This window comes from Tauraco erythrolophus, chromosome 15, assembly GCF_009769465.1.
Source record: "Tauraco erythrolophus isolate bTauEry1 chromosome 15, bTauEry1.pri, whole genome shotgun sequence".
NCBI classification, from domain to species: Eukaryota; Metazoa; Chordata; class Aves; order Musophagiformes; family Musophagidae; genus Tauraco; species Tauraco erythrolophus.
Genome location: NC_141479.1, coordinates 685,553 through 697,177, shown reverse-complemented (window position 1 = coordinate 697,177; position 11,625 = coordinate 685,553). Strand labels below are relative to the sequence as shown.

The 11,625-nt window shown below is 54.8% G+C and overlaps 1 protein-coding gene across 11 annotated transcripts in view; it reads right to left on the bottom strand.

The window, feature by feature from the left end:
- The window catches only part of CPNE2 (copine 2), a 56,384-nt gene that overhangs the window by 6,529 nt on the left and 38,230 nt on the right, over positions 1 to 11,625 (bottom strand). For all 11 annotated transcript variants that reach the window (XM_086620720.1, XM_086620722.1, XM_086620725.1 and 8 more), the window contains 4 exons: positions 8,522 to 8,655; positions 7,707 to 7,761; positions 2,270 to 2,321; positions 1,367 to 1,500 (listed from right to left, as the gene is read on the bottom strand). In XM_086620720.1, the coding sequence (XP_086476846.1) occupies positions 1,367 to 1,500; positions 2,270 to 2,321; positions 7,707 to 7,761; positions 8,522 to 8,655 (375 nt within the window). The remainder of the gene's footprint in view (positions 1 to 1,366; positions 1,501 to 2,269; positions 2,322 to 7,706; positions 7,762 to 8,521; positions 8,656 to 11,625) is intronic.

The window sequence follows — 11,625 nt, the reverse complement described above, 5'->3', positions numbered from 1 at the left end:
TGCGGGCAACCTGCTGCCACAGGGACCCCGCTGAGCTCCATCTTGCAGTCCTCAGGTGCTCTTCACACCTCTGAGAGGACACTCCGGTCACCACCACAACCCCCACTGGTTGTACGGGGCCAATGCGCTAACGAGCAGCTTTTTGACACGTGGATGTGAACGGTCGGATGGACTAATTAACGGGGGCTCCCAGGACTGCCGAGCAGCTGGAGCGGCTGCATGGGAACCCCAGCCTGGCTCTGAGCCCGCTGCTTGTCCGAGCGGCGTGAAAAGCCACGATCCAACCGAGCCATCCCGCGGTCTTCTGCAATTGCCCCTCAAATATAAAAAGCTCTTCGGAGGGGCATAGCAGAAAGGTCTTCTCCTGGCAACGGGTTCAGATTCGGCCATCAGCCGCATCACGAGCATCCTGCTTTACGCGACGGCACGGGCTCGCTCTGCGCTCCTGCTGTTTGCAAGGCTGGATGTGCACCCCCGGATCCCCCTGCGAGATCTTCATGGAAGAGAGGGAGATGCTTTCTCCAGCTATTTGCTGGGTGTCGAAAGGAAACAAGCCGAAGGTTTGAAGTCATGATCAACCTCTTCCCTTTTCACTTGTGTTTCCCGCCTGCACTACGGCAGCAGCATCACCATCCTGGTGCCCCCTGGGACCCCAGAACTGTCTGGTCTGTCCTGCCCCAGGACAGTCCTGCAGCTCCCTGACTCTGCTGTGCACTGGCCTGTTGGATACCCGTCACGCAGCCATTCCTCGGGGGGCCTCCCAGGCCTTCCTCGCAAGAATTAGGGAGAAATCAACCACTTTTTCACCAGCGATGATTTTATGCGTCACTGATATTCCCAGTTGACTTCCCGGGCCAGAAGGTGCCAGGTGCCAGCCCGGCTGCTTCTTATACAGGAGCTGCTCTGGGATGCTGAGTGTCTTGGCCAACTCTCTCGCTACCATTCCCAGGGCTGTTTGATCCTCTTTGAGATAAGAGGACCAACATTTAAGTCGGTGGTCAAGACATCTGTATAAACCCAAGGGACGCCCACCTCATGGCATCTCCCACCCTCATCACACTTCTCTCCCCAATAATTTCTGATTTTTCCACAGCTGCAGTTTTGTTGACTGTTGTCAAGTTGTTGAGTTATTTTTTCCTTCCTAAGAACCATCTGCAATGACTCTACGTTCTCCGTCTGAAGTGACGACAGCCAACTGATTGCCCACAGCTGCAGGGACCCCAGGGATGGTCCTGGTGGGAAGACTGGAGGACCCTGCATCCCTGCCTGCAGCAAAGGGAAAGACATGAAACCAAGCTCAGGCTTTGCCTTCCCCTGCCCAAAGCCACCAGGACTGCCATCACATCATGGGGTCCCACGGACTTACGGACGCAGCCTCTTGTTGGGTGGCCTGAGCCGCGAAGCGGGCCACGTGGTTGACGATGGGGGAGAAGTTGGTGGGTCCGTAGAAGCGAATGTGGGGCAGGCAGGCCGAGTACGCTTGGACAATGCCCTCCACACCTTCAGGGAAAGCAGAGAAGCCAGGAATTACTATGTGCCACAGCCCAGGCCCACCACACATCCAATGAAGCGTCATTAGCTAACACTGGCATGGGGGCTGATGTTAAACCTGTTTTTCGCCCCTCCCAAATTCATCCAGCTCAACTCAAATTTTCTAAAACCAGGGCTTTGCTCTTTAGCCACTTTGCAGTGAGTCCTCAGACCTTCTCAGGTAAGAGCGCCCTCACAGTGTCCACAGTCAAAGGCAGCTTTCCTTGTGCTTCTGCAGAAATCTTGGAATCAGCCAAAGAGGAGCAAAAAGAGCAAGCCCTGGTCTCTAAGCATAACCAAAAACCAGGCAGATGTGAAGCAGAAGTAGCAGAGAGAAGCAAAACGATTCCACAAGCACCCTCAGAGCTCCCAAACTGTGTTGAGGACTCGCAAGCCATTGGAGACCCTTCTGCTTCCGCCACACCAGAACAGGGCGAATGGCTGCTCTCCCCAGAGGATGCATGGGTGTTTAATTAAAAACCAACCAATTCCACAGTTAATCAGCTGACCATCAGCTCTCTGGGCAGGTGGATTTTATGCTGCCTAGATCCAGTTGCATTTTACCCCCCCAGATTTCCCCTGCTTTCCTCCAAGCGCACCCTCAGCATGTGCTCCACCATTGATGTCTGTCTACAAAGAGACCTTGAAAAATCCCTGAGATGTTATGGGAGAAACACAGTGGGAAGGACAGAGGCCCTGAAGACATCTAAGGAGTCTTAAAGACCTGGCAGATGCTCACCTGAACAGAACGGGTTCGTGGGATTGAAGTTAATGGCGAATTCATGGGATACCTGTGGAGAAGACAAGATGCAAATCAGCATGGAGGGCCACTGCAGAGAGAGTCACTCACTGTCAGTTCAGCTGATGCTGCAAGGCTGGTTTGGGTCTGATGGTCCCCTGGGGCAGGACCCAGTGGTCACAGACATTGTGGTCTATCCTGCTGGGTCAGCCACCTCCCAGCCCTCTGCTACCCAAACCTCAAGGAGCAGCAAATACAAACGCGGGCAGGGTTGAGCGGCATTTGAGGATGGATGGGTTCCTCAATCCCTCATCACGGAGCCACCTGACATTATCACATCATGCATTCTTCTACAGCTCTCAAAGCAGGTTTGTCCACACGGCTTCTGACTGGCTGCCCAGAGGGAAAGCAGGCAGAAGGGATGCTCTCAGCCAGCTGGGCCAACTCACTGGTCCCTAGGAGAAATTCCTTCATCCTATCGCAGGTTATAATGGGAGAAAACTCAATTAACACCACAGGGAGCCCCAGTTCTGGCAGCACCCAGCTCCCTGTCTCTCTGCAAGTGGCCCGGTGCAAGCAGGAGGGAGGCAGGCACAGGGTGAGCTGGGCTGAAGACCTGATCTGGCCTGTCAGCTACCTCAACAAAGCCAGCAGATGATTAGCTTCATCATCTCGGTCGTGATGGGGGTGAAAGGCAGCACAGGAGAGGTGACATGAATGCTTGGGTGTGGTGGACAGCAAGTCCCAGCACAGTCTGGGCTGGTCTTCATTGACCACGGAGCCATCCCTCCTCCAAGGCAGGTGCAAGATTCTTCAGGTTTTCCACCACCTCCTCCCAAGCTGAGGGAGACGCTCTCACAAGTAGGTCCTATAGGACACCAACAACAGCAGATAGCCCTGCACACCCTGGTCCCTGGCTTGTTGCACTAGCCCATCCAGAGAAAACCAAACAGCGAATCACGAAACCTTCCTCACCTACTTCCACGGGAAGACCCTGCAGACAGAAACCACAAAATGTTGGGCAACGGCTGCTTTGAACCCATCTCTTCCTGCAAAGGCAGGGCAGCCCAACGGCTTGGGTGCAAGAGAGGGTGAGGACTCCTGGCCTTCAGTATGAACCTTGCCAGTGTCGGCTTGGGGAACAACCATCGGATCCAGGGGCGTAGGCATCCCTCACTCCAGTACCTGCAATTCAGGCACCCTTAAGAAGCAATCAGGTTCTCAGGAGCACCAAGGACACATGACTGCCTCTTCCAGCACCTCAGAAGGTTGGAGGGGGTGATTTGGGCTTTCGGGCCACCAGCTCGAGGGCTCTGAAACAAAAAGCTCCCACTCTGTTCGTGCCAGAGTTACAAAACAAGGACATTTTCTCCCTCTCAGAAGGGTGGTGGTTTGCTGAGCTCCTCAGCCAGGGGATCGCTTCGGGACACACGTGTTCATAACGCTGGCGAAACGACTGTCCTCTAAAGCGCCCCGTGAAGCCCAAGTCCTCCCGAGACTGCAAAAGCAACACGCGTCTGATTCAGACTTTCCAATTACACCGGGCATTGTGTCGAAAGCAGCAGAAACTATTTTTTGCAAGAGGCTGTGGGGTGGGAAATAGCAACCCAACAAAAGTAGGTCAACCAAGAGTCCTCCCCGTGCGGCAAAGCTGACGAGACGTCGGCCCAGCGAATGTCACCAGCCTGCCTGGGTCTCTCCGTGCCCGTCGGGCACGACCAGCAACGCTCACGGCCACCAGTAACCCCAGGGTTGGAGACACCAGCTGCAATGCGTGCCTTGCTTTTATGTACACCCTTTCTTGTAGAACCTGCCATTTTGGGCAATATATCCTAACGTAAATTTCTCGATTTTCAGTTGTAAAGGGCTTTTTTTTTTTTTTTTAAAAAACAAGATGTTCAAAATTCTGCCGTACGAGTATTTATAGACAAGGCAAGCAAAAATATTTCCGTGTTTTGCACTGCGAAAGGGGTTTCTCTTTCTTTTAAGCAGCAACGAAACGGTTTGGAGCTGTGTTCCTCACCGTCTCCAGAGCAGACTTCTGCGTGGCAGGAGTGTTTCAAAACCTCCTCAGGAGTTTTTACAGCACATATCTATCTATCTATCTATATATACCTCAGCGAGAAATTCAACAGGAGGGCTTCAAAATAACAACAACAACAAAAGGATCATAGAATCATGGAATGGTTTGGGTTGGAAGAGACCTCAAAGACCATCCAGTTCCAACCCCCCTGCCATGGGCAGGGACACCTTCCACTACACCAGGTTGCCCAAAGCCTCATCCAGCCTGGCCTTGAACACTGCCAGGGATGGGGCAGCCACAGCTTCTCTGGGCAACCTGTGCCAGTGCCTCACCACCCTCAGAGGGAAGAATTTCTTCCTTAGATCTCATCGAAATCTCCCTATTTCAGTTCAAAGCCATTGTCCTGTGTCCTGTCACTACATGCCCTTGTCCAAAGCCCCTCTCCAGCTTTCCTGTAGCCCCTTTAGGCACTGGAATGTGCTGGAAGGTCTCCCCGGAGCCTTCTCTTCTCCAGGCTGAACAGCCCCAACTCTCCCAGCCTGTCTCCATAGCAGAGGTGCTCCAGCCCTCGCATCTTCTCCGTGGCCTCCTCTGGCCCCGCTCCAGCAGCTCCATGCCCTTCTTGTGTTGGAGACTCCAGAGCTGAATGCAGTATTCCAGGTAGAATTCGTTCGCTGCACAGCTCGTACTTTGAAAAGCAGTTTCTGTGGAGTCCAACTTAATGTATATGGAACATCTACAGGTATAACAGGTAACCTACAGAAAGAAAGTGTTTCAAACCACTCCAAAGGGCAAGATGTTAATCTGCAGCCAGGCTATGTCCTCTTCCAGTTCTGGATGGGGATGGCTCCATCTTTTCCCATCAGGAATTACGGATGCACCTCGCAGTCATATGGCCGGAGCCTATGCTGGAGAATGGATCCCTCAGAGTTTTCTCAGCCACTTCCCCCAGCGATCCCACCCCTGCTGCGACTCAGTTTCCCTATATATGAAAAAAAATTGCAAGCAGAAGGAAAGTTTTGGGGGGTGGCAGGTCAGTCAAGCTGCCAGCTTCGGGTGGAGAGACCGAGCTCTGCGGGCACAAAGACGTTTCCTTTGGCCAACCCCATCAGACTATATCTAAGGAAGAAATTTTCTATGCTGAGGGTGGTGAGGCACTGGCACAGGTTGCCCAGAGAAGCTGTGGCTGCCCCATCCCTGGAAGTGTCCAAGGCCAGGCTGGATGAGGCTTTGAGCAACCTGGTGTAGTGGAAGGTGTCCCTGCCCATGGCAGGGGGGTTGGAACTGGATGACCTTTAAAGGTCCCTTCCAACCCAAACCATTCTGTGATTCTACCTCCCAAACCCAGGGTGATGGGTGCAGCTCCGATGTTAAGCATCATCCTCTCCACTGCCGCCTTCCCTTTGCTCATCCCCCAGAAACCACAACCCATCTGCTTCCCTCTCCTGTTCCCTACTGGGAAACCGCTCGAGGCTCTGTGCAGGGCTGTTACACGGCAAGATGTTCTTTGACATTTCCAACGAGACTTTTGTGTGCAAAACATCTCGCTGCGCCGGGCGCCGGGGAAGCGTTGGGGGAGCCATGGCAACGGGAGCACAAAGCGCCATTTATACGACTCTCATTTTTTAACGATCTGCCCCGTTTTTCACTCCGCTCCGTGGGTACCGACGGCCGCCCTGCGCCGTGTGCCCCGCGGAGCGTCATCGGCCACGCTGTTCCCCGCACGCGTTTCCGTGAACAACCACCGCGGTGGCTTTGAAATTACCCAAGGAGCCTCGATGGCCAAAAAAGCCAACTGAGCCGAGCCGGTGGCGCACAGACCCCACGGGCCGGGGACGGATGAAGCCCCAGGGTGGCACAGTGCGGGGCGGTGCATGGGGGGGACAGCCGATGGGTCGCTCCGGGAGTTAGGGTGGGTGACCTTTAGGCATGGGGCTGAGCGCCCGGGGAGGGAGGGCTGCTCTCCACTGGGCTTAGACATTGTTCTGTGGGGAAACGAGGTGGTTTTTCCAGTGGTGCTTATGGAGCATCCCCAAGCTGGTGGGAGCAGCAGGAAATAGCTGTAGTGTGAGTAGCACACTCATACTTAATACATAACAGAGCAGCATCCCTCTGCCCCCCAGCTCCCAGCCAGCATCCTCAACCCAGTACCTGCCTCCAGCCTTGGAAGGGCCATTCCCAGCCCAGCGATGCCTTTCCCACAGGCGCTGACCCACACGCGTCGGCAGCACAGCAGGATGCTCGCCGTGACGATGCATCCGTTCCCCCAGCCGCCTGAAGCTGCCGTATCCTTTCCATCCCCACCCGTTTTCCATTCCCATTCCACCCCCCAAGTAATAAATCCCTGCTGGGAGCTGGCTGTTAGTCCTTGGAAGGTGCCCCCCAAGATTTTCCCACCGAAAGTTGGTGATGCGACAGACCAGAGGGGTTTGCCGGCCAAGGAGGGTGAATCAGCTCCAAAGGGCACACAGAGGGATCTCTGCCCGTGGCTGGCAAACAGCAAGGGCTCCTGCTTGAGCCACGTGAATTTTGGCTGCTGGGAGAGCGGAGAAAAGCGCAGTGGAGGCGGGCAGGACATCCCCAGCCTCGAGGGCTGGCAGCGATGAGCTTCCCGGCCCGATTTATGGCCGCTCATGACTTACGTGCCCTGGTGCGCTCAGCCCAGAGCAAAGCTCCCCTCCCAAGGAACACAAAAGGCTCGTGGAGATTCAACCCCAGCCTGAAGCTGGGAACTTCCCAACACCAGGGAGCAGAAAGAAAATGCACTTTAAGGGTGGGAGCAAAGAGCAGCCAACAGACCCAACCAGTCATGAAAGCTGGCGGTGTCCCAGCACATCTTCTCGGCCGTGAGAAGACAGTCCCCATCCGCCAGTGTGGGCTGCGGGAGCAGCCCCGACCCCGGCCCACCTGACGCTCCAGCTCAGGCCAGCATAGGACCAGGATGCCTTTAACCCTTTTGGCACCTAATCCCAACAAAAGATCAAGGTGGCTTTTGGGAACACCCCTGCGCTCCCATCTTTGCAGATACCACGTTGAGCCTACCCAGCTCCCAGCTTCCTTCCAGACTTTGCCACCGTCTGACACATTCATCCAGGGGCTTTTTCCCTTGCCCGGAATTATTCCTGCCTCCTGCCAGGAGAATGAATCAACGCCTGGCTCTGCCCGTTAATGCCAGGGAGCTGTTGCTTTCATGCCAGCTTAGGAGGGAGGAAGGGACCACCCGTGCCCCATCCCTGCCTGGCCGCCCACACCGCCACAGCTCGCTCCCCGCTGCCGAAATCCCACGTCTGCCCGTTCCTTGCTCTGTCTGACAGTTTTTCCCCAACCGAGCCAGCTGGGAAGCCCCGGCAGCTCCGCTCCTGCCCAGGCACCATCAGGACAAACCCATCTCAAACGCCAGCCACGATGCTTCACCTTCCAGTCTGGCGGGAGCTGGGCGCCGAATCCCAGAGCAGGAAACATCTTGTCTCTAAAAGAGAAGAAGAAAAATGTTACGGGTGCATTTACACACACGGAAGGGGCTCGCACGGCTCTCGCTAACAGCCTCCCCGTGCCACCAGCTGCCCAACGCCCAGCTACAGGGAAAGCGCCCACTAAAAACGCCGTCAGCTTCTCCCAAAACACCAGAGTGTCTTTAAAAATCACAAGAGATGTACAGAGAGAGAATAGATATTCCCCTCTGGCTTTTGATCTTTAAAGAAAAAAAGAGCCCAGCTTTGCTTCGTCACCCACAGGGATCAGGAGCATCCTCTGGCCCGAACACCTGAGTCTCTTGCAACCCTGGAGACGTAAAAAAATATTAACTATTCGTTTTGGTCACAAAAGCCAGCACGGCGAGAGCAACGGATCCCTGTTTTGTTTCCTCCGTGGATGTCTGAGATGATATTTTCCCTCGTTGCACACCTCGGGGCGGCTGCCAACAGCAAACACCAGCGAGCTGAGGGCATCTGCCTCCGCACCGCCAGAGCACCGAGCGGCTGCCCTCCAGGTGCCCGTGGCAGAGGATGCTCCACCTCTGCTACCACACCCTTCCTCTCAACAGCAACGATGGAGGGAGAGGAGAAACCCTCTCCTTTACCCTCTCCTCCTCCTGCATCCCATGGAAATTTCCTCCCAAGGAGCTTTTCAGAAGTTATTATTTAGCCCTGGCTCTGTGGATGGGAAATCAAGGCAGCCCCTCGGGAAACGTCTGCAAGACTAGGGTGGAGGCAGAAGGACACGGTGCTTACGAGTCGTAGTCCTGGATGATCTGGCCGACAGCCCAAATTGCTGACAAGTACTCGTTTGTCCCCATGGGGTTGATGTAGTGCAAAGAGGAGGGGTCCCGCGGGTTCCCGTTGGAGGCGGTGAAGTCAATTCCAACCTGGGGGACAGGAGAGAAGCACAGACCCGTTCTCCATCAGCAGACACCATCACAGACCTGGCCACCGAGCCTCCATTGCCTTCGAGGTCCACATGCAGTCCCATCAAGACCTAAACCTCAAACTTTTGAAAAAGTTAAACAAAATCCAGCTCTTCATCTTCCCTAAAAAAATGAAACTGATTAAATACTAGGCTAGGCAAAGCCTCTGTTACACCTGCGTTCTCCACCACTGACGTTCGTCACAAAAGGTGTCACAGAATCATCGAATAGGGTTGGAAGGGACCTCAAAGATCATCTAGTTCCAACCCCCCTGCCATGGCCAGGGACACCCTCCACTACATCAGGTTGCTCAAAGCCTCATCCTACCTGGCCTTGAACACTTCCAGGGATGGGGCAGACACAACTTCTCTGGGCAACCTGTGCCAGTGCCTCACCACCCTCAGAGGGAAGAATTTCTTCCTTCTATCTCATTGAAATCTCCCCTCTGTCAGTTCAAATCCATTGCCCCTTGTCCTGTCACTACACATCCTTGTCCAAAGCCCCTCTCCAGCTTTCTTGTAGCCCCTTTAGGTGCTGGCAGGCTGCTAGAAGGTCTCCCTGGAGCCTTCTCTTCTCCAGGCTGAACAGCCCCGACTCTCCCAGCCTGTCTCCATAGCAGAGGTGCTCCAGCCCTCGGATCATCTCCGTGGCCTCCTCTGGACCCACTCCAACAGCTCCATGTCCTTCTGATGTTGGGGACCCCAGAGCTGAATGCAGCACTGCAGGGGGTCTCAGGAGAGCAGAGCAGAGGGGCAGAATCCCCTCCCTTGCCCTGCTGCCCACGCTGCTCTGGATGCAGCCCAGGACACGGTTGGCTGCTGTCCTGCTGCAGCCCCTGCTCCTTGCCATCACCATCTCCAGCTCAGGACTCTCGCTGTCCATCTCCCAGGAGTGAAGCTCAGGAACTGAGGATCCCCACCGACACCAAAGCAGCCAGGGCCGCCTGGGCATTTGGATCTCAAGGTCTTTGACCAAAGAGTCACAACCCTGAGTGGAGCTCTCTTTGCAGCCACTCTTCACCGGCCTCCCCCAGGGACCAACATACGCCGAGCTCTCAGGGGACTTTGTCAGCAAGGCACTCATTTCTCTCCCTCCTCAATTAGGCTTTCTATTTAAAGACATTTGTAGAAACACCTGTCTCAGACCCAGTTAAATCTGGTCGGAAGAGGCGAGACGCCGAGCCCCCGATTGGGAACGACTGGGAAGGAAGGGTCGGGAGGAGGCGAGCAGGCGGCGCGCCTGCGCTCGCCCGGTTTGCTTCGCAAATAGGCAAAACCCAAAATAACTCCGCCGGCTAAATCGAGCTCAGGGGATTCGCGAGGGATTTTGCTCCGTAGCCGTAACGGGAGAGGATGAGCTTGTGATTCAGTTGAGAAGTGACCTTGGCCTGGCTGGGGCAAGAAGACGTCACAGCCCAGGACGGGCCGCCACCCTGTGCCAGGGTGGGTGGTAAAACAAGCTTGATGGGACAAGGGGATGTGGTTTTAAACTGGAAGAAGGTAGGTTTAGATTGGAGATAAGGGAGGAATGTTGTACGGTGAGGGTGATGGGACACAGGAAGAGGTTGCCCAGGGAAGCTGTGGCTGCCTCGTCATTGAAAGTGTTCAAGGCCAGGTTGGACGGGGCTTTGAGCAACCTGATCTAGTGACAGATGTTCTTGCCCTCAGCAGGGGGGCTGGACTGATGATCTTCGAAGGTCCCTTTCAACCCAAACCATCCTATGGGTCTATGAAAACCCAGCTTCTTCGTCAAGCAGCCTTACAGCCTTACCAACCTGCGGTTCACTGCTCTAACACCCACACCCGTACGCCCAGCTCCTACCGAGCCATCGTAGGCACAGTCAGAGAGCAAGAGGGAAACTGAGGCATGGGGAGGGCACTCAATGGAGTCAGACCCCACTTGTGCAAACGATGTCACCAAGAGCAGCACTTGGCCAACAAATTTTGGATGCAGCTGGTCTGCCTCTAGCATGAGGCAAGTGGCCAGGCACAAGGTCCCTCTTCTCTGCAGCTTCAGCCCTTCTCTCCCCACCGAATCCCTGGGCAGGGGGGACACCAGAGGCCTTTCCAAATCGCAGGGGTGCATGCGGCAGCGTCCTCCTCCCAGCTCAGGCGTTTCTGCAGTGTCACACCCATCGCAAACCCACCCAGGTTTTGGGGCCACAGATGCTTTGGGACGGGCAGAAATCCTGATAACTGGCAGGTCTTTAGATGGGGGGGGGGGGCAGATTTCTGCATTCAGGCCTAATTCACGCACGAGCTCCGTGCCACCACTAAACTTCATGGTTTTCCTCTTCTATTTGCTCCCCAGCACCAAGACTTTAGCACACAGCGGCAGAACGGCACACAAAAAGCTCTCCCAACCGCTCCTGTTCCTATGGCAACTCTTCCTCCTCCTCCTACTCTCCCCCCATCATGTTTTCAGACGAAACAACAAAATACAAACTGAAATACTGCGAGTGCTCGCAGCTCTGCAGACACTGCACCAGAAAAGTTTGCAGAAATTAAGAAACCCCATTTCTGCATCGAGGTGGTTTCACTCGGGGTTGGAATGTCCCCGTTCAGCCACTCTTGACAAGCCGTGGTCCAGCTTGAAAGAAGGTGGAAATGCCAGTAAAAATGCAGAAACCCGTCTCGCTAACAGCCCAAAGCCTCTCAGGTGGCTTCGAAATAAGGAGAGCTTCCATAAAAAACTGGAGGGTGGTTAAACCCTGCAATGGGGAGAGAAGTCCATTTCATGTAGGGTCAGAAGGTCTTTGCGGGAGTCTGGTGTTCATCCAAAGTCCAGCCAGCTCCCTCCGTGCTGTTGGACACACCTGAACACGGTGGTAATGACCCCCAAAGCCCCAAAATCACATGGTTTAACAGCAAAACAGGGCAGCTCCTCGTTGCCATGAAAAGCCACCACCCAAGCTGGTGCCAAACCTCATGC